Source organism: Penicillium robsamsonii (assembly GCF_028829455.1).
Source record: "Penicillium robsamsonii strain IBT 29466 chromosome Unknown utg000007l_segment0_segment0, whole genome shotgun sequence".
Classification (NCBI taxonomy): domain Eukaryota; kingdom Fungi; phylum Ascomycota; class Eurotiomycetes; order Eurotiales; family Aspergillaceae; genus Penicillium; species Penicillium robsamsonii.
In genome coordinates, this window is record NW_026643225.1 from 357,240 (window position 1) to 376,425 (window position 19,186).

General features: G+C 47.1%; 8 protein-coding genes across 8 annotated transcripts; 5 read left to right on the forward strand and 3 right to left on the reverse strand.

Moving 5' to 3' along the window:
* Nucleotides 1-852: 852 nt before the first annotated feature.
* N7447_010417 (uncharacterized protein) lies at nt 853-1,262 on the forward strand (the record flags this gene model as incomplete). Its single annotated transcript, XM_057234679.1, has 2 exons — nt 853-956; nt 1,016-1,262. The coding sequence occupies 2 exons, from the start codon at nt 853-855 to the stop codon at nt 1,260-1,262; spliced, it is 351 nt and encodes a 116-aa protein (XP_057080899.1).
* Nucleotides 1,263-1,677: 415 nt separating this feature from the next.
* On the reverse strand, nt 1,678-5,785 carry N7447_010418 (putative nuclear pore complex subunit Nup133; the record flags this gene model as incomplete). Its single annotated transcript, XM_057234680.1, has 2 exons — nt 1,678-5,421; nt 5,495-5,785. 2 exons carry the CDS (start codon nt 5,783-5,785, stop codon nt 1,678-1,680), a joined length of 4,035 nt encoding a protein of 1,344 aa, XP_057080900.1.
* Nucleotides 5,786-6,944: 1,159 nt separating this feature from the next.
* Nucleotides 6,945-7,967, forward strand: N7447_010419 (ACP S-malonyltransferase; the record flags this gene model as incomplete). Its single annotated transcript, XM_057234681.1, has 1 exon — nt 6,945-7,967. One exon carries the CDS (start codon nt 6,945-6,947, stop codon nt 7,965-7,967), a length of 1,023 nt encoding a protein of 340 aa, XP_057080901.1.
* Nucleotides 7,968-8,216: 249 nt separating this feature from the next.
* On the reverse strand, nt 8,217-8,874 carry N7447_010420 (uncharacterized protein; the record flags this gene model as incomplete). Its single annotated transcript, XM_057234682.1, has 3 exons — nt 8,217-8,405; nt 8,478-8,771; nt 8,830-8,874. The coding sequence occupies 3 exons, from the start codon at nt 8,872-8,874 to the stop codon at nt 8,217-8,219; spliced, it is 528 nt and encodes a 175-aa protein (XP_057080902.1).
* Nucleotides 8,875-9,514: 640 nt separating this feature from the next.
* On the forward strand, nt 9,515-10,422 carry N7447_010421 (NuoB/complex I 20 kDa subunit family protein; the record flags this gene model as incomplete). Its single annotated transcript, XM_057234683.1, has 4 exons — nt 9,515-9,557; nt 9,610-9,808; nt 9,875-10,230; nt 10,290-10,422. The coding sequence occupies 4 exons, from the start codon at nt 9,515-9,517 to the stop codon at nt 10,382-10,384; spliced, it is 693 nt and encodes a 230-aa protein (XP_057080903.1). The 3' UTR covers nt 10,385-10,422.
* A 1,234-nt stretch (nt 10,423-11,656) lies between these two features.
* Nucleotides 11,657-12,163, reverse strand: N7447_010422 (putative flavin-containing amine oxidasedehydrogenase; the record flags this gene model as incomplete). The annotated part of the gene is made up of 1 exon (XM_057234684.1): nt 11,657-12,163. One exon carries the CDS (start codon nt 12,161-12,163, stop codon nt 11,657-11,659), a length of 507 nt encoding a protein of 168 aa, XP_057080904.1.
* A 2,545-nt stretch (nt 12,164-14,708) lies between these two features.
* Nucleotides 14,709-16,694, forward strand: N7447_010423 (Amino acid/polyamine transporter I; the record flags this gene model as incomplete). The annotated part of the gene is made up of 6 exons (XM_057234685.1): nt 14,709-14,902; nt 14,956-14,962; nt 15,025-15,185; nt 15,238-15,626; nt 15,695-16,183; nt 16,255-16,694. 6 exons carry the CDS (start codon nt 14,709-14,711, stop codon nt 16,692-16,694), a joined length of 1,680 nt encoding a protein of 559 aa, XP_057080905.1.
* Nucleotides 16,695-17,739: 1,045 nt separating this feature from the next.
* N7447_010424 (uncharacterized protein) lies at nt 17,740-18,424 on the forward strand (the record flags this gene model as incomplete). Its single annotated transcript, XM_057234686.1, has 2 exons — nt 17,740-17,799; nt 17,876-18,424. 2 exons carry the CDS (start codon nt 17,740-17,742, stop codon nt 18,422-18,424), a joined length of 609 nt encoding a protein of 202 aa, XP_057080906.1.
* Between the last annotated feature and the right edge of the window lie 762 nt (nt 18,425-19,186).

Here is a 19,186-nt window from a genome sequence, read left to right on the forward strand (position 1 = left end):
TGGATTCATTGGTATGCCAATGCCCGTAGTGACATTGAGGAAACAAGGTCTTCATCCGGGGACAGCCGTGAATTATTTACGTAAATGTTTTTGTAGAACGCCTAGATGGAGATAATATATGACACGAGGAAAAAGAAAAGGACATAATTCTGAGATATGCAAAATAGAATGGTCATTTTACAGTGGTGAAGCTCTACTTATTCTACGCATAATGAGGCGTCATATCCGTGGATAATATATAATCGGTAGATTTCAGCGGACAAAATTGTCATAGATACGGAAAAATGCACGCACCAATAGGTTCTAATAGGCTAAGCAGCTGTTTATTATACCTAGTTATATGTTCTTTGATAATAATGACCGAATTGACATGCTAGCTACCCTCGAAGTAGGAAGTATACAATAGTTCCTTCGGGGCAATTCCTCGAGTCTTGACAATTGTCAAAGGGAACAAGAAACAGATGTCATCAAATACCATTACTATTACACATCGATGTCCATACAACATACCGGATGTAGGTATTCCATAAGAGGAAATAAGGTTAGAATGCCCCCCCGCATTATGGGCTGGAGGGTATGAGGTCACGAGCCTACGCCCCCCTCTTAATTGCATGTTCGGTTCCCCTGTGTTTTTCTTTTTCCCATCTCTTGATCCAATTCATATTCTATCACAAAAGAATCTACATTGAAACCAGTAAGCACTCATCCTATGACATCCTATGAGACTATACTTCCATTCCTTGGCATCAATTCATATATACTTGCCATCTCAATCCTTCACCATCTTACTGACCCAAACTTCTAGTGACTCGTTCACACAAATCCAACGACCGTGAACACCAAGTCGAAGGCATGACGGGTACCCGTGACAATATACCACGCTACTTTGCAAAGTCGGGCCCAACTGACGCTGATCCTCGCAAGACAAAGAAAGACGGGGGTGGCAAAGGCAATTGGTAACCAATACATCTCAGAACCATCTGTTTTCATCCAGCTAATACTTCCACCATCGCAGGGGCCGATCGGGCGACGAAATGCAGGACACTGACTACTCCTTTGCCAATGCTAGACGTCGATCCAACAGTAGCACCCAGGGTCTAGCCGACTTCAACACCAAGTTCGAGGCTTTTGAACCAGAGCCGGTTTTTGAGGAAGAGGTTCTGGATGACAAGGACATGGCTGCGAATGAGAATGCCGTGACGAAGGTTGAAAGTGCCAGCAGCAGCGATAGCGTCGCTGATCACGAGGGAAGGAAGTATTAGAGTCTCGGCGATGGCTGTGGCGATTTGATCATTCCAATCCAACCAGAGCCAACCTCTGGATGCTAAGTAAGCCGGAACACGAACAAGGTAACGGGGGCCATGACTCGGTGACCCGGGGAACGGATATCTATTGTATGACAGTATGAGAAAAAAACAACCTGAATCAACATAACATTCATATTTCACTGTAAGACTGGAGGCTCTGCGATCAAATACGTAGCTTGGCGGTTTACTAAAGGTCTGAATAATACATTGAAAGATCTCTTGAGATTTCATACATACAACATATTATGACCTATCGGCCACTAGATAAACTGAGTAACAATATCGAAAAACGCCATTTCAACCCCAACCCGCCTCAATTGTAGAGAAAATTCAATCGTTTGCTCCAGCAACTTCACCGTCAATCATAGGTCTATTTGGGGGGCGAGATGTGGACCTCTGCAGTTTCCCGGAGGTTTTGGAACCAGAAGTCAAGTTTTCCGACCTCGATGCATTCGCGCAAGATGTTATTTTCCGTCTTAAGATCGGACGCCACGCGGGACTTTTGCTCTGGGCGGAACCTTGAGACAAGAATATCGGAATCGGAATCAGTCATCAGAGCCTCTGCGGGCGAGAGAGGCGTGTAGAGAGAGTGCAGACCAGCATTTCGAGGTTCTAGGCGTATTATGTTAGATCGATAGTTAATAGTGTTGAGCGTTGAAACAAACTCACCTCCCAAGCATGCAGTTAGTGATCGGTAGAGCGCCGTGTCGGCGACCGAGTTGTGTGTATTGCCGTTGGCCCCCTCAGCAGCCTTGCCCCGAGCTACCCAATCATCCTTGATCAAGCACCGTCGCCAGATCAACCTCTTCAAAGCCGCGAGGTAGGATGGGTCTCGCTGGCCATATCGTCCATAGTCAAGAACCTGCAAGGCAAGATGGAATTCGCTTCGTACAAACTCGCCCTCCCCATCATCTGCGAGCTGAGAAGGTCCCATCAACGTCAAGATATCAATCAGGCCATCGGCACCGACAACCTGCCGGTTGATCAAGGTAGAGAGAGCATCGCTCAAGATTTCATGAAGCGATGGTCGATCTTCGAAGATATGATCTCCATACTGACCGACCGCTAGTTCAACTTCTGCCTTTCGGTCAATAGCACCCTGCAGGATAGGCTCAATGTGCCCATAGAGAATGTCTTGAATCCCATCGACTTCAACGTAATCATCAAGACGTTTCACATCCTCTTGCAAAGTAGAAGTCATAACGGGAGAATCCATTCGCTCCTGTGTCGCTAGTTTACCTAGCTTGGCTAGCGAGATCTCTACCCGGTGGCTCCACAAGTCTTTCTCACCAAGCGCTAGATTCTCCAATGAGGCTGCGGCGGTGTCATAGTCGTCTTCGCCGGTGACATCGTTAATCCAGCTCAGGCGAGAGTATGCGGGGTTACTTCGAAGGAACCGAGTGATAGCAGTTTGGTATTTTCGCATGGTGAACAGAATTCCTGGATAACCCATCGCGATTTGCCGGGAGAAGTATGCATCCGCCCATTGGTCACCAAATTTGTCGAAATACTTGGCGATCAATTGGTCGGCATCGATCTCAGTTTGATTGGAAACATCACTTGAGGGTTCTGTACGCGAAGGTTGATTTGCCTTTTGATCTTGAAGCTCGATGATCAACTCAACCAACGCTCCCATGTCTCCGAAGCTTTCTGCCAACTCGATAGCATCGGCAAGATGGTCGATACCAGCCAGCTTGAAGAGTTGCCATTTGCGGTCTTCAACATGGGCCTGCTCAATCGCGACACTATCATCCATTAATTTGGGATCTCCTTGGGCAGAAAGCCATCGAGTTCGTTCGCGATGCATTTGACCGATCACACGAAGGTGTCGATAGCTGTTCTTCGCGACTTGATTCAAAACATGTGTGTCAGGGGCATCTGCAGCCGATGCGGGTGTTTTCCACGACCGGCAACTATCCAGTTCTAAATCAAGTAAATGCCCTGCTTCAGAGTAACCAACAGCTCTCGATGTCCAGAACTCGGGAAGATCTTCATATCCATCGGCAAGCACACCATCCTCAAGGTAGTCTTCACGAAGACCATAAAGTACAACGTGCTCATCGCGATATCGGAAAGCAGTCTCCGTGACAGCTAGGAACAGCTCACTAGCCGCCAGGATCTTTTCGGACAATGCACGCGCAGGGTTGGAGGTGTTGCCCCGGCCGATCTTGATTGCGTTCTTGATCCATGGGATGATATGCTCCATGCGGTAAGAGTCTCTCAGGAACCATTGGCGTACCGGATCGGTCTCTCCGTGTTGGGGGTTGATCGGAGTCTTGAATTTATCGTGCATTGATCCAATGACATGGCCGAGGAAAGGCTCCTCGTCTCCATTCTTGTTCTTGCAGGCCTCTTGGATCTTCCACATAGCTCTTTGTGCTGCAATTTTTTCCGCAGCCCACAGCAACTCCCACTTTGCCGGTCGACTCAAAGGATAGCCTTGGCGTGTCAGCAATGAGGCAAGATCATCTAATGCCTTTGCTCTCAACCGGAGATTTTGCTCTAGTGAAATAGCAGTGGTGGGAATGAAGCGAGTCTCGGATTGGAGTAGCTCCCTGCATATTTCCAAAGATGCCTGCTCCATTTCCGACGGAGGGAAATTCAAATCGCCTTCGCTGGATAGGTTCAACGGATTCTTTGCCATGGTCCCAAAGAAAACCGCTTGCTCAAGCTTGTGCTTTGCTGTGACTTGAGGCTCGTCGACATCTTGTTCTGTCCCAGGGCGAGGAAGTGCCGTCACACGAATGACACCGAAATTCCGAAGCATGAGCACACATGCTGCGCAAGACGAATCGTTCGATTGGTCCTCTGAGATGGACCCCAGTATTTCGTGGTCTGTGCCAGAGCGCAAGTGGATGATGTCTTGGAAAGGTAGAGGTAGCTTGTTGGAATCGAGAAGCAGTTGCGAGGATGGACTCTCTTCGACACTTGTCAATGACAAAATAACAAGAGACTGGCCAATAAGGATGAAAGCAGTTTCTTCTGGCTTCGGCACAAATATCTTGGGCTTCGAGGTTTCGAGCAGGGATGGAGAAATATGGCGAAGATCCACGGCATGCGTGGACATGACACGAGCTTCGTTTCCTGACAAGTGAATTTGAACCACGAATAGCTCCCTAGTTTCTAACCACTGAGGCGACCTGACAACCAGAAAGAGGCGCCAGGACCCATCGGAAAGTTGAACAGCATCGTCGGAAGACTGCAGGGCAGAAAACGCAAAGTCCACGACTTTAAGCTCTGGATCATTCGTCGAGTTCGTATGATGTTCAGGGAGGGCCGCCAGAATTTCATCCTTGACATCGTACCGTCTTTTGAGGGTATTCCCGTGGTTCCAATGCGTGTCCCATATCTCAACCAGTCCGGTCGAAGTTGCAATAATGACATCTCGCTGGCCGCGTTGGTGGGAACCACCAGCTCGAACGGCAGTGACCTCTTTTCTCCATGACCCGCCTGCAAACACGCTCTTGATGCCCCCGAGAATTCCACCGCCTCCAGTCCCTGCAGTGCTTCTGAGAAAATTCACGAGCACCGAGGGCTTTCCCTGGGGGTCCCTCAGGGTGATGTGCGCTACTCGCCCGGACGAGAATGTAGCGATGATTCCCGAAGGCTCCGCATTGAGTATTTCCGTGGCATACTCACCGGAAAGCATGCCAGGGGTAGATCCTTGGATGCCATTCTGCTTTTGTCGGGACAAACCCAGCGACGCGGCGCTGGACACAGTCTCCCAGTAAATGACTTTTCCTGTAGACGGGATGATCACTAAAAGGCCGGGGTGGTCTCCTGTAGCCGTGGACAATAGAACTCCGAGTGGAACGGCGCCTTTGGGATCTCTGCAAGACTCCGGAATCGATACCGTGAACGTCTCCGACGGAGATGGGGACGAAACAGGCGCAGAATAGGGCCACACAATGGCATGCGAGCGAGTCAAAGCTAGTGCGTGAGCATGACCAGGTCCGAAAAAGCACTTGAGGGGTTCTGCGTTCAAAGGGTGAGTGTCAGCAAACCGCAACCCAAGGCGAGGAAAAGCCGTGGAAATTGGGATACCTGATTGTAAGCCACGAATTTGATCCGGCAAAGACGGCAGTTGATCAACGGTGTAAAAATCAGTGCTTGACTTTGAACCCAGCAAGTTAGCACTTCGGACTCCGGGGTTTAAAGGAACGCGCAAAGATATGAGAGTAACTCACCAGAACGATTGTCCCCTCATTATTGTTTCCAGATCCATCGCCTTGTTTCACAACACGATTTGATAGATGCGACTCAGTGTTGATCTGATCCGTAGGGGCAATATCACCGTTTGGCGCAGTGGGGGCTGCTAATTTTGCGAGCTCACGCCCAAGGTTGGTATCGGAAGGGGATTCGTCTGGGCGTCGCAGGACGGAGCGCTGTCTCTTGGCCTTTGGTGGGTTGACAGAGTCATCTGAGCTCGTTCGCTGGCGTCGACGAGTATTGCGACCACCGGCTTTAGGGACGAACATTTTCAATATGTACGCAACCTGTAGTCGCGAAAACGCTAGCCGGCGAAAGCTTTGAAGATCGTTGACCCTTGGGGTCCGATTCGCCCTTTAAGGTTAATGCAAGGTCAGAGAGGAGAGTACGAAAAAGATAAAGGGAGAAGAAAGCTCTCCCAAGAAGATGCGTTTGAATTGGAGCACGGTGATAGCAGCCGATAGTGTTGGTCAATAACAATCGAGGATGTTTGTCCGAAGGCGGTGAGAAAATACCCTATTGTACAGGTCGGTACAAGACAGGTGTAAATTACATGTACTACTACAATATGTATATTATGATGTATATTATGTATATGTGTACCTTACAAAAAGTAGTTACAAGCCAAACATATTCTAGAATTAATTCTCATAAACAAATAGCAATTTTAATCGACATCAAATAATGTTTTATATGAGTTAAGCCTATTTTACTTGTTGAAATGTGGGGCTCTGTATACTTGGACAATCATCGGGTATTGAGAAAATACCGATAGCATACAGTAGTACACCAATCTCAATTAGGTATTTAGCTATACTGTATGAGGTACAAGTACGTAGGTAAGCATGTGCATACTTGTTGTTCTCAGAATATAAATACAATCGGCATATTAGAGCTATCCAAGCTATATTGTAGGTCTAGTCTAAGTATACAGTTGATGGTTATAGGTGGAAATCTTTGCATAGCCGATTACCCCGAAAAAAGGAGCTCACGTGAATCCCACATCCAACCCCACGCGGAGTCCACTACTCCCTTCATAAACAGCAGCATGGACTGAAGAAAACACTATTTCGCTCCATGGGAAAGCGTATCTCACCCTCACGACTACGAAATAGCAACCATGCTCATATGCTGTGTTGATACGGTCAAGATCAAGGCCCCCAAGGGTTGCTTAGGGCTCCAACTATAGAGATGATGCTCCCACGCTTGCATCCCAGAGGTCACCTCCGACTAAGATCCATTGCGCATGCCGCATCGCAAATTTTGGCTACACCTTCGAGATCAACAAACATTAATATCCTGCCCATAAGACGAGACCTACACACTGCCCTATTTTTCCCGGGTTCGTACCGCCCCCAACCCCGTTCACCTCCGAGGCTCAAATGACCGCTAATACACACAATAGGGCATGGAGTCCAAAGGGTTGGCATGGCCAACACCTGGATAGAAAGCTTCCCCCATACCGCGGCTAAGGTTTTGGATGAGATGGATAGCACCCTCGGGTTCAAACTGTCCAGCATTATATCCGATGGCCCCAACTCGAAGCTCAATAAAACGGAAAATTCACAGCCTGCAGTGATGGCAATCTCAGTCCTGATACTTCGTATTCTGGAGCAGGAGTTCGGATTCGACACTAAATCTCGGGTTGATGTTACGCTTGGACATAGCCTCGGGGAGTTCTCCGCATTGGTTGCCGGCGGCTATCTTGAATTTGGGGATGCTTTACAATTAGTTCGTGGTCGGGCTGAAAAGATGGCCCAGTGTACGCGCCAGTTGACCGAGCAATCAGGTGAAACATACGGCATGGTTGCACTTCTCTGTGAACCCGAACATCTGGAAGGTCTGCTTCGGACGGTTGAGGAATTCATTGGCCTCGAATCGCCGGGTATTGAAGTTGATAGGGAGAATCGGGTCCCATCAATTCAACAAGTGGTGGTCGCAAACATCAACTCGAAAAATCAAATCGTGCTAAGTGGTAGTCTTGACCGAATCAAAATCCTTCTGGTCCAAATGCGCCAATTTGGAGGTCACGACCCACGTGCTGTCAGACTGAAAAGTGACAGCCCATTTCATAGCCCTGCTATGGCGCTTGCTGCGGATTATATGAGAGATGCTGTCGAGAAAATAAACATCACATTCCCGGCATCAGTTCCATGCATATCAAATGTTTCCGCCTTACCATTTCAGTCCAAGGAAGATATCAAAGATCTACTTTCAAGCCAGTGCACTGACACAGTGAGATGGTGGGATAGCATTCGCTATCTTCATCAGGAGCGAGGCGTGAGGCGTTGGATCGGAATTGGACCAGGAAAGGTCGGCAGGAATTTAGTTGGCAAAGAGGTTGGGAGAATTGACACCAAAGGTGGCGGCGTGTGGGCTGTTTGTGACCCTCGTGAAATGGCAGAGATCATGGTCGCACTGGAGCAGACTGAAGTCCAAATGGAAAACTAAGTACCAACCAGATTTAGCATGATGACAAAATGATCATCTTTTTACTGTCTGTTCTATTATATTCAGAATCCTCATGATTTGTACACTATATGAAATGGAAGCCCAGCACTTATTGACCAAAGAATTAATATATCTATTGTCCCGACACTTCGGTTGAGATTATTGCTGTTGAATACGAATGTATGTAAGTTGGGGAAACTGGCTGGCTTAGGTTTATCTGTATCCTTAATTCTGTCATTGGCACTCTCCCTACAGAGAAGTACCTGGAGCCCACGAATCCCCAATACGTTTAACATCCGCAACGAACTTTAGGTTAGAGATTGGCTGGCAAGCGGATAAAGAAGATGCCGCATTCCCTGGAATCGGTACGTGGTCATCGGGGGAATAGAATGGATTCTGCAAAAGCTGAATATACGCACTCTGTAATGCGCGGAACGCCTGTGTGCAGTGATTAGAGGAGAGGCTCTTTCAGGAGATAAAACGTTCGCCGAGCGTAGAGGAAGAACATACTGGCTTAACGTCAGAATCTCTCAGACCATTGATAGCAGCGCCTGCTTGCTTTCCAGCGCTGGCCTCTTCCTGGCCGAATAAATCCACAATGATCAATAGTTTTACTCCCGTGGTTGTCAACCATCCATAGGCCGCAAGCCGTTCGTCAATTGCATGTAACAGGCCTAGGTCCTGATCAATGGATGTTTGTTTGCAGCGGATATCGAAAATGTCGAGGCAGGAGTTCAGTAAGAAGGAGAATTCGATAGTGGAATCTGAATATGGGGGAAATAGGGAAATGTGAAGAGGGTTATCCTGCAATCGAGTTAGTATGGGTAATTCTAGAGGGACAAGTTGTCAGAGTGATACATACTGCCTTCCCAATCACGCCAATACAGGCAATTTTGGGGCCCGACATTTCTGAGATAGTTCTTGAAGTGACAATGTATCCGGACTGGGCGCAATCACTTGAGCTCTTGGACTTTAGGGACTGATTCTCTTGTCTTGACACTGTGATCGGGTGAAAGTTCTAAGATTGATAGGTATTATCTCTCCCTACCATGTCCACAATGCTCTAAAATCGAGCAGCCCTTTCAAAGGACGGATACTTTGCAACCAAAGTGTAGACAGTAGTGGAGTGGTCGTCTCCAACCCCCCGCGGCCTAACGTATGGAGAAGACGCGTTCAGGCACCGAGGCAGCAAAAGGAGCTCAGAGCCAATGACCACACAAGCAATTGGATTTACGAGCATCTCACCGCTTTTACCGTACCACGTTCTGTGACCGAAAAATACAGTCACTGAGCCAATGAACTGTGAGGTAATAGCTTACATCATCTCTCCCAAACCGCCGGTATACATCATCTTCTTCCACTCTGGAATCGGAACCTTTTTGGGGTTCTCCTTGTCTTGCAGTTACCCGGAGCCCGCCACCTCTGCCCTCTTGTGATTCCATATTACCTGTCGCCACCGGCCGAGGCAGTTACCTTGTCTCTTTAACCTCTGGGATCACGACCTTTTATTCTAGTTGTTCCTCTCCACCGGAGAGACTTTTTTCAAGATGTTCCCGATGGCGAGGCCCGCCATCTCTGGCGCTCTGTCCGGTAGGGATCTTCTTCACTTTGATGACGATATCAATTCACTAACAGAAAACAGCTGCGCGACCCCGTTTCGTTGCCTCTCTTCCCCGTGCCCAACCCTTGGCCGCCCTCTCGACTTCGTCAATCAAATCAGCGACAGCGCTCGAGCGTCAACCTTCAGCAGGCGCCCAGCAATTGACTGCGTCCGGCAAGGCTCGCCGCGAGGTGCCTTTGCCTAGTCAGGAGAAGAAGGAGGGTGCTATGCAATATGCATTGTTCGTTTGCCCTCTATGGCTCCATCTTGTATGCGCCTTGAACTTCCGCTGACCTTATATCACTAGGACCACTCTCGATCAGGTTGCCAATTGGGCTCGTCAAAGCTCTTTGTGGCCCATGACCTTCGGTCTTGCATGCTGTGCCGTAGAGATGATGCACCTTTCTACCCCCCGTTACGATCAGGATCGTCTTGGAATCATTTTCCGTGCTTCTCCGCGTCAGTCCGATGTTATGATTGTGGCCGGTACATTGACGAACAAGATGGCCCCTGCTCTCCGTCAGGTTTACGATCAAATGCCCGACCCCCGGTGGGTTATCAGCATGGGCAGTTGTGCCAACGGTGGTGGCTACTACCACTACAGTTACTCAGTCGTGCGGGGCTGTGACCGGGTTGTGCCGGTCGATATCTACGTGCCTGGATGTAAGCTTTTCTCTTTTCCTTCATACTTGTGCTATTGCAATTGACTAACAAAAACCAAGGCCCACCCACTTCCGAGGCATTGATGTACGGTATCTTCCAGCTGCAGAAGAAGATGAGACACACCAGAATCACACGCATGTGGTACCGCCGTTAATCTCTAAAATCAATGATATGGTGGACTGTTTTTGTGCCTCTTCGGCCATAGTGCATGGTAAACTTAAGTGATTCAACCTAACCCGCCGTGGAGTTTTTATGTGTCTTTTTTACTTTGTATATCAATATCAAGCTTCAGGGTCTGATATTTTGTTTTTACTCTCTCTTTGATTGGTCTCTTCCCCTTTTTTTTGCCTGTCAGAATATCCATTCAAAAGAATTCAAATAAATGTCTCATATACTGACCATAAACCCACATATATCGCTTATGTATCGAATTTAGGTGGCTTAAGAGTATTCTACTTGCCAATAAAACCTCACCTTTGCTATAGCATGAGCTATCCAACAAGACTGTTGCCGCCGATGACCAAACTGGTGCCACCATTTGCGACTAGGTATTGTCAATAATATGTCTTATGTAGTGATTGGAAAAGATTTAGTGGAACCTACGATATAATTTCGATAGATCAATGTCGTTTCATTTCCACAGATCCTTTTCTTGGTCATTCTAACAAATGAGCATCAGTCACAGCCCTTTGTGCTTTTGTAGAGGTATTGGCATACCAAGAATATTGTCCGAAACACATGCTGGTCTTGCGGTATTGCTGGTTTGTTCTCGCCTAAATTCTCACGAAATTGGTGTTAATAATGGCTGCGGTTAAACCCCATTTCTATCTTGTCGGGATCAGATGTGTAGGAGCGTGTGAAGTACATCGAACGAAATCCTAGCCAGCCATCCTTTTGGTTCACGGGCTGCTGCTTGGCAAACGCCATATCTTTCGTGTTTCAGAGATGGCTCCGCTGATAGTTTTGGATCATGTTGCATCTCAAAAGACTTTTTGGAAGTATGTTGAGTCCGAGTGGGTTATGGTGGTGTCGTTGTAGAACTTGACGCCACCCAAAACATATTTCTCACGCCATGTAGCGTGGTGATCCAGTAACCTCCTCGCTTCATCTGCAGGGCAACACATGACTAAGTCATCTAACTTTTCGATCGATGGATCCCCTTTTACTTGACCGTTCATCATAATCTTGCAGTTGCAGCACGACTTCTTTCTTTCCACGCTCTATGATGGCTTGAGCGACAATTAAGCCGGATTTGAACGCCCTTCTCACGCAGGTCTGATGTCCAGCCACGATCAAATTTGCTTAAGTTTGGGAATGTGTACATGGTAGGAAGATTGGGCAAGAGTGTGTCAGGATCATACTCCAAGAGCTTCATCTGGGGGTCGTTGAACAGACGTTCCAGCAGAACACTCGAAACATCAGGGGTTTATTTTCCCGTTCTCAAGAACAAAACCAAAAGAGGCAAGACCATCTTGTTGCTGAAGTCACTGCTAAAGCAGAATAGTCGTAGAATGGTCTTGACTGGCATGATTCCTAGAATGGACATCAAGTATTTGATGCAGGATAGGACTCGCGACAGCTTCTTGATCTCGGATGAATGTTCGTCGACCAAATGACTGGGAAAGACATCGGTCCAAAAGATTTTGCCCTTTCCAAAGGCCGCTTGAAGCTTCACCGGTTGAGGCTCATAGCCATAGCGACGGAAGAATTGAAATGTATGCCGGAAAATCTGCGAACTCCCTTGAACGCCATCATTCAACCAACTGGCGCCATGTGTTGATTCATCTATATCAATGGAAGTTGCTTGGCTGCCAGTGTAGCCCTCTGTGTCGATGAGAGTGACTGCGAATTCCGGATGTTTAGCTAGAGTAGAAGCGCATGACATGCCAGCAGCACCCGCGCCGATAATGGCGATTCTCTTCTTTGGGGCCATTTATGAGGTTTTCAATACGATGTAAAGAGAATAATCTCAAGGACACGGTCACTAATTCACCCCTTGGAGTGTATTCACTACAGTGATGTTAGTTGTAGATATCTCTGATCCAACAATGGGCCATACCAGAGTTGATATTCAATCCGTTCGTTTTATGGCGTGAGACAAAATCAAAGCAATGTAACTAACCTTTTTATAATTCTCCATGTAATAATCAGATGGCTCTCTGGCCTGTCATCGATCTAAGTTGGTTTCTGCACATTGGAGACCGGTGTAGTATGTACCCCACAGACCATGGCTTGGCGTGTTATTTCATGGATCTTTGCTCTCTAACCACCCCAGGAAGGTCAGACGGATAAGGAGCCTAGAGCCTATCTAGAAAAAAAGAAGAAAGAAAGTCTGGGGGGGGGGGGGGGGGGGGGGGGGGGGGGGGGGGGGGCAATGTAGAGGAAAACAGAGAGAAGCATAGTAAAGAAGAGGGAGCGAGAGCGATATCTATCATCATTGTATTCGTATAGGCAACATGCTTCTACCCTGACAAACTAGTATGTATATTTTACGTCTTAAATATGATTCCTAAGGGGACCCCTCAAGTAGGTGTCCTGATTTCGAATCGAAACTGAAATATGCAACCTATCGAGATTCCTTGTTTTAATATCTAGTAAACCCCAAATTAGGAAATTAGCCAAGATCCCCAGTAAACTCGACAATAGGAAGAATTCGACGTTTAAAAGCTTATTACTTGAAACAGGAGCCTCGAAAGCTTAATTTTGATAGCAATTAAACGATACCGAATTATCTATATCACTAGGCACATTCTAAAACTATAGGATAGGTACTAGCGTCGTGCTGTTCGCTCTGTCTTTTTTTTTTTTTTGGCATATTTAACATCTTTACAGGAGAGGGGACGAGGCCGAGATCTATGTATAGGTCCACATGCTTATCCCTATGTTTCGTGTTTGGTGAGAGTATTTGCCTAAAAGCTAAAAGATATATTAATATCGTAGAGAAATTTAATTGCATAGAAAATATAACCAAGTGTCAAAGTCTGCAAGTGAGATTGTGTGTTTGCGATAAGCTTAAGTAAATCTTTTCAACAAGTAATTGGTAATAGATATCACCAAGCTCCTCTGACCATGATAACCAGAACAAAAGTCTTGGCTAAGTGTCCGAGTGGATTTGCAATCTAGGTTTTTCCCAGGTGATTCGTATGCTATCTACAGTATGGAGTACCAGGGAAACGGCTTGGTCAATGCATATAAAGACTAATCGAGGGCCGTACGAAGCACGTATGTTGTATATTAAATAGCCTTTTACGGCTGAAAAGGCCATAAAGGTTCTAGAAGTTTATGTGTCTCGCCAAGATTTCTTGGGAGGCAACCACTGGGTCAATTTAAAAAAAAAAATTCATCTTAACTCGGTGAACGTTTGTATTAACCGTGCCAAGCTAACACTATACCCGGTGTTGGGTGCGGGCACGATTACCTGCATAGTTTACGCCTCGTAGGATGCGGAATGCACGGACGGGTAGATCGGAAAATTAGCTAGCTCAATCCTTTGCAAAAACGCTAAACTAGAATGTCTAAAAGAACATGTATTCGCAAAAATCCGAGTTGTCAAGCGAAATCTCAAGGCCGTGCACTTCAATAACATTTTGCCTTCCATTTAAGCGTATTTTTTTCTCTCCAAAGTTTTGGGGCCAGGGCCCTGGATGGACCGAGGGTAGCCGTGCCAAGAGCACCGATACTTCTGCCAAGCGCTCTAACACCGCCACCCAGCGTTGGTGCACTTGGCACCCGGAAGCCTGTTCGGGACAGACTCGGCTCCAGAAACGGCAACAATTGGCGTCTATGAAGATACCGGTATCAATTCATATCATAGAGATAAAGGGTTATATATTTCTATAAACAATGCATTTAGGGAAGCTTAATGTACGATTGTGGATCATAGATTGGGAGAAAGGACTAGAGTTGCTCTCCACCTGGGCGTTGTATAGAGTTTGTAAGCGGTGGAAGGTAAGCCCTTTACGCCGTAGACGGCCCCTCGGGGCCGGGAGCTATATAGGACTTTGTAAGCGGGACCAGCAATCTTGGGACAACAGGAGCACATTCAACACTCAAGGGCTGTTTCCCGTATTTGAATCTGTGGAGAAACATATTGCGGGGGAAATGACGAGAAAGCATAACACTAATAAGATATGCAGGTCAATGGCCCCGAAGTGCCCCGGCGTATATCGCGCATCTTGACATTTGCCTCCACCTTGGGGAAAAAGTTACGTTAACAAAGCAATAATATGTTGTAGCTCCATACCCCACATTATCTCCTAGAATCTTAGTCACTAGGCCTCTCCAGGATTTTGTCTCCACTTGTAGAAGGGGCCAAAGAGGGGATAGAGATAATGGCAAAACTTGACCCCGGAATTTCGCTTAAAATAATGTGCGCTGGGCTGGTTCATTTAATCCGTGTCCCCCCCTGCGTAAGAGTCGGGTTTGATCAATTCTTCTCATCCTCTCTGTTGTGATTCTCGGTCCGACCTAATATCAAGATGGGTCACCCCGATGAGATCAACGCTCTCGAGTCACAGCCCACCTACATTGATAACTCGGGGGATTTCAAAGAAGGTGGACAGCATGAGCCCGTCGACCTTAAGAGAGAGCTCAAGGCTCGTCACATTTCTATGATTGCCATTGGTGGTGCCATTGGTACTGGATTGGTTGTGGGTACTGGCAGCGCTTTGACGTGAGTTTTCTAATGAAATTCGTGTTTGAAACCTTACTGACTGAAATCTCTAGAGCCGGAGTATGTTTTATATTCGCCCTCATCTTCCATAATGTTGACTACGACTAACCATTCCTAATTAGCCTGGATCTTTGCTTATTGCTTACTGCTTTATGGGTTTCGTCGTTTGGACGGTTATGTGTGGACTGGGTGAAATGGCTGCTTGGCTGCCATTGTCCTCCGGTTTCACTGGTTACGCTGGCCGTTTCTGTGACCCTGCTCTCGGATTCACCCTCGGATGGTGGTGAGTAACATTCTCAAGCTGATATAAGAAGGAAAATCTAACCATCTTCTAGCTACTACCTCAAATATATTATTCTACCACCTACCCAACTCACTGCAGCCGCTCTAGTCATTACTTATTGGCCCAAGACTTCAGCAGAGAATGTCAATCCCGGTATTTGGATCGCCATCTTCATGGTGGCAATCATTGTGATCAACTATTTCGGCGTGAAGCTTTTCGGTGAATTGGAGTTTTGGCTCTCGTCTTTCAAGGTGATTGTCATTCTGGGACTCATTCTGGGCTCTCTTATCTTTGCTCTTGGTGGTGGTCCCGACCACGACAGAAGAGGTTTCCGCTACTGGAGTGAGCCCGGCGCTTTCGCCACTAAATATGTCGATGGTAACTTTGGAAAATTCCTTGCCTTCTGGTCGACAATGGTGCAGGCCACCTTTGCATTCCTCGGTACGGACTTCCTGTGATTGAAATTCCCCCTTCCACCTTCTAATTTTCTTTTTTTTTTTTTTTTACAGGTACCGAACTGATTGGTGTGACCGTCGGAGAGGCCCAGAACCCCCGGAAGACCATCCCCAAAGCTATCAAGCTCACCTTCTGGCGAATTATCGTCTTCTACATCCTCAGCGTGCTCTTCCTCGGCATGTTGGTCCCATACAACTCCCCGGATCTGGCTTTCGCCACCAAGGCCAAGAGCTCTGCTGCCGCCTCACCTTTCGTGGTTGCAATGAAGCAAGTCACTGCTCTTCCTCACATCATCAACGGCTGTATCCTGGTGTTTGTGTTCTCTGCGGCTAATTCTGATCTGTACATTGCCACTCGAACTCTGTACGGTCTTGCCCGTGAGAAGAAGGCCCCTCAAATCTTTGCTCGCACCAACCGAGCTGGCGTCCCAATCTATGCCCTGGGACTCTCGGCTGCTTTCTGCTTGCTTGGCTTTATGAATGTTTCTAGCACCTCCAAGGAAGTCTTTGGATACTTCACTGACATGGTGTCAATCTTCGGATGTATGTTTCCTTCTCTCAACTCTCTCCAAAGTGACTCGAAGTTTGTCCAGTATTCTGACCCGATCTCACAGTGTTGACATGGATCTCCCTCTTGATCACTCACATCTTCTTCATTCGCGCTCGACGTGCACAGGGCGTCGACGAGACAACACTGGCCTACAAAGCTCCTCTGGGAATCATTGGTTCTTGCGTTGCGCTCTTTTTCTGTGTCTTGGTGGTCTTCACCCGCAGCTTCGGTGTGTTTATTCACAACCCGGAAACCTACGGCAATTTCGACTACAAGACCTTTATCACTTCCTATATCGGAATTCCCCTCTATGTTATAGCATTTGCGGGGTGGAAGATCTGGAACCGGACCGAGTTTATCAAGCCCCACAATGCTGATATCTGGACCGGAAAGGCCGAAATCGACCGTGAAGAGGCCGAATATGTGGCTATGCTGGCCATCGAGAACCAAAACTTGTCTGGCTGGAATAAAATCTACACCAAGGGTCTCTCGTGGCTCTTCTAATCACCTACATTTTATTTAGATCGGAAAATTCAACGTTCATTGAAATTGTTTAGTTTGGAGACTCATTACGGTCAATTTAAGGTTCCGACTTCCGGAGCTTTATTCTACTGGCATATTTCCAGTTTTTGTCTACATTTGTATATCAGGAGCCTCAAGATTAGCGTACATAATCACGGAATAATGAAGCCATGAGTTATTATTCATAAATGTCTGATCATCGCTGGATCGCTGATTCTTTAGACCTATGCATAGCCAGTGTATGGAAACATGTGGTAGTTTGTAACTTAAATCCCCTTCGGGGTCAAGTTTAAAATAAATATAACCACTCTAAATTCTCGAAACCCTTCACTATCGTATCGCCCTACAAAATCGCATCTAGAACGATAGATATCCAAGGGTCCACAGGACGGCCCGGCGACCCTAAGGGTTATGTAATAAGGGCGGCGGGAGTGATCAAAAAGCGGCGAGGAGTGAGCACTAAAACGGAAACCCCCATCTCGCGCGATATGGACTGGCATCTACTCGTCTTTACTCATAGTTACGAATATGTTCATACGTTGTATAAAGTTGTGTTTCACCATCCGAAGGTTTATCCCTAAGTATACAATCTTCCAAGGTTGTTATAGATTGACGCCAGAGGTGTCCACTGTTCAGTACCGCTCCATCGGTATATGTCGTGCTCTTCCACCCATATATCAATATCAATACATAATCCCTATTTCAGTATCTTATTGAAAGACATAAACTCATGACTTATTGAAAGTTGACCTCGGGAAGAGCCGTGGGTGGACTATCAGTCTAATTACTAATACAGGAATTTGTGTGGTGGTTCGGTAACAAGATAATCCGCACCCGATCATCGCACCTCCGGAGTTACCTTGACGGCTGAATCTAAAGGCTTGCTACGGACTCGTGACGGACTTCAAGGATTTCAGGCAGTAAGTGCAATAACTCGGGGGCATAGAACTAAATGTGGTTCTTATAACCTCGTAGCCTTCGCGTGTCAATGGGCTGATATTAAATCATAGGTCAGAGTCTTCTCATCATGGCTCGCGGTATCGTCAATGCCGCTAAGTCGGCATCCAATGTCATCTCTATCAACCAGGTAGGTCATATTGACAGGAATGAGGAGACAATACCTCACTGCCGTGCGCTGGGTGCTAATCCTCTCCACGCTCTAGAAATACACAGTCCAGTCCACTGGCATCTGGGAGCGTATCCGTCGTCTTCTCGCCATCGACCCTGAACGCTCCACCGGTATTCCCCTGAACTCCCAATTCCGTATTCCCACCCCGGGCTCTGTGCCCCCTCTTGCATACGATGACCCGGTTACCATTCCCGCGGGCGATATCGCCGACAACCCCTACTGGAAGCGGGACGTCCGGAGGAGCTACGCTCAGCTGAGCACCGTGCGCCAGGCCGACGCAGTTGGCCTCCTCACCGTCGGAAGCCAGGCAGCTCCCAAGGACGACGTTCTCAAAATTGGACAGGCTGGAGAGCAGCAATTGATTGCTGTCAAGGAGCAGGGCGAAGAACGCGGCCTAGCGGCTCTCTTTGAGCAAGATAAGAAGAGCATTCAGGGTGTGTTGGGTGCCAATGGCTTGCCCCCTAACCCTGCCAACATCAACACTGTCTCGAAGCCTTCACAAGCCAAGTACGTGCTTGACACAGAGAACGGCTACCCCGAGAAGTATGCATATCCACTTCCCCATTCGATTGGTCCCGGCTAATCATCTCTCACAGATATACCTGCCGCACCTTTACTTGATTAGACCCGCACATTCTGCAAGGAAATACATTTTCATTTTAGTTTTCATGATCCTTCGATCGGCAATTGCAAGTTCAGCAAGTAGCTATAAACAAATACCCAAAGTGTCCACTGTTTGTTTTGACAATGGGCACCAATGGCATATCAATCATACACCTAACGAACCTGCCTAGAACCGTTAGGTGTTAGACGAGAGTACGTTGTAATGGGGCTTTTTATCCCGCTATGAAAAAAACCCGGATAACGCAATCAAATTTTGGGACTGGATGCACCGAAATAGAAACATGAAATCGAAATTGGGTCAAACTCTTCGCATATGGTGCACTGTATATTTCATGTATGGCCAGCTTCCGAGCTTCTAATTCTTTGATCTACATGCATGTCCGGATCTGGCAGGGATAGTGTCGATGGTACCTTAGCGGGGAACAAATCACACAGCTCGGTACAGATTTTTCTAACCGATTTAAGCTGATTCCCAAAGCGAAGTTCTTTTACCTAATAGGAAGAAGAATCTACCTTTGGTGGGATTGAATCTAGATGGTAAAGTGATCTATAGTGCGCCTTAATATTGCCATGGTCAAGGTTTCACCTACAGCGTAAATTAATTATACCTATACGTAGCTATTAACTTCTATGCCAATCCCGAAGATCTTGTTTTCTCCATGTTCCAGGAAATCCTCTCAACCCTTGTTAATACCCGTATGCGAGTTGACGTCATTGCCCT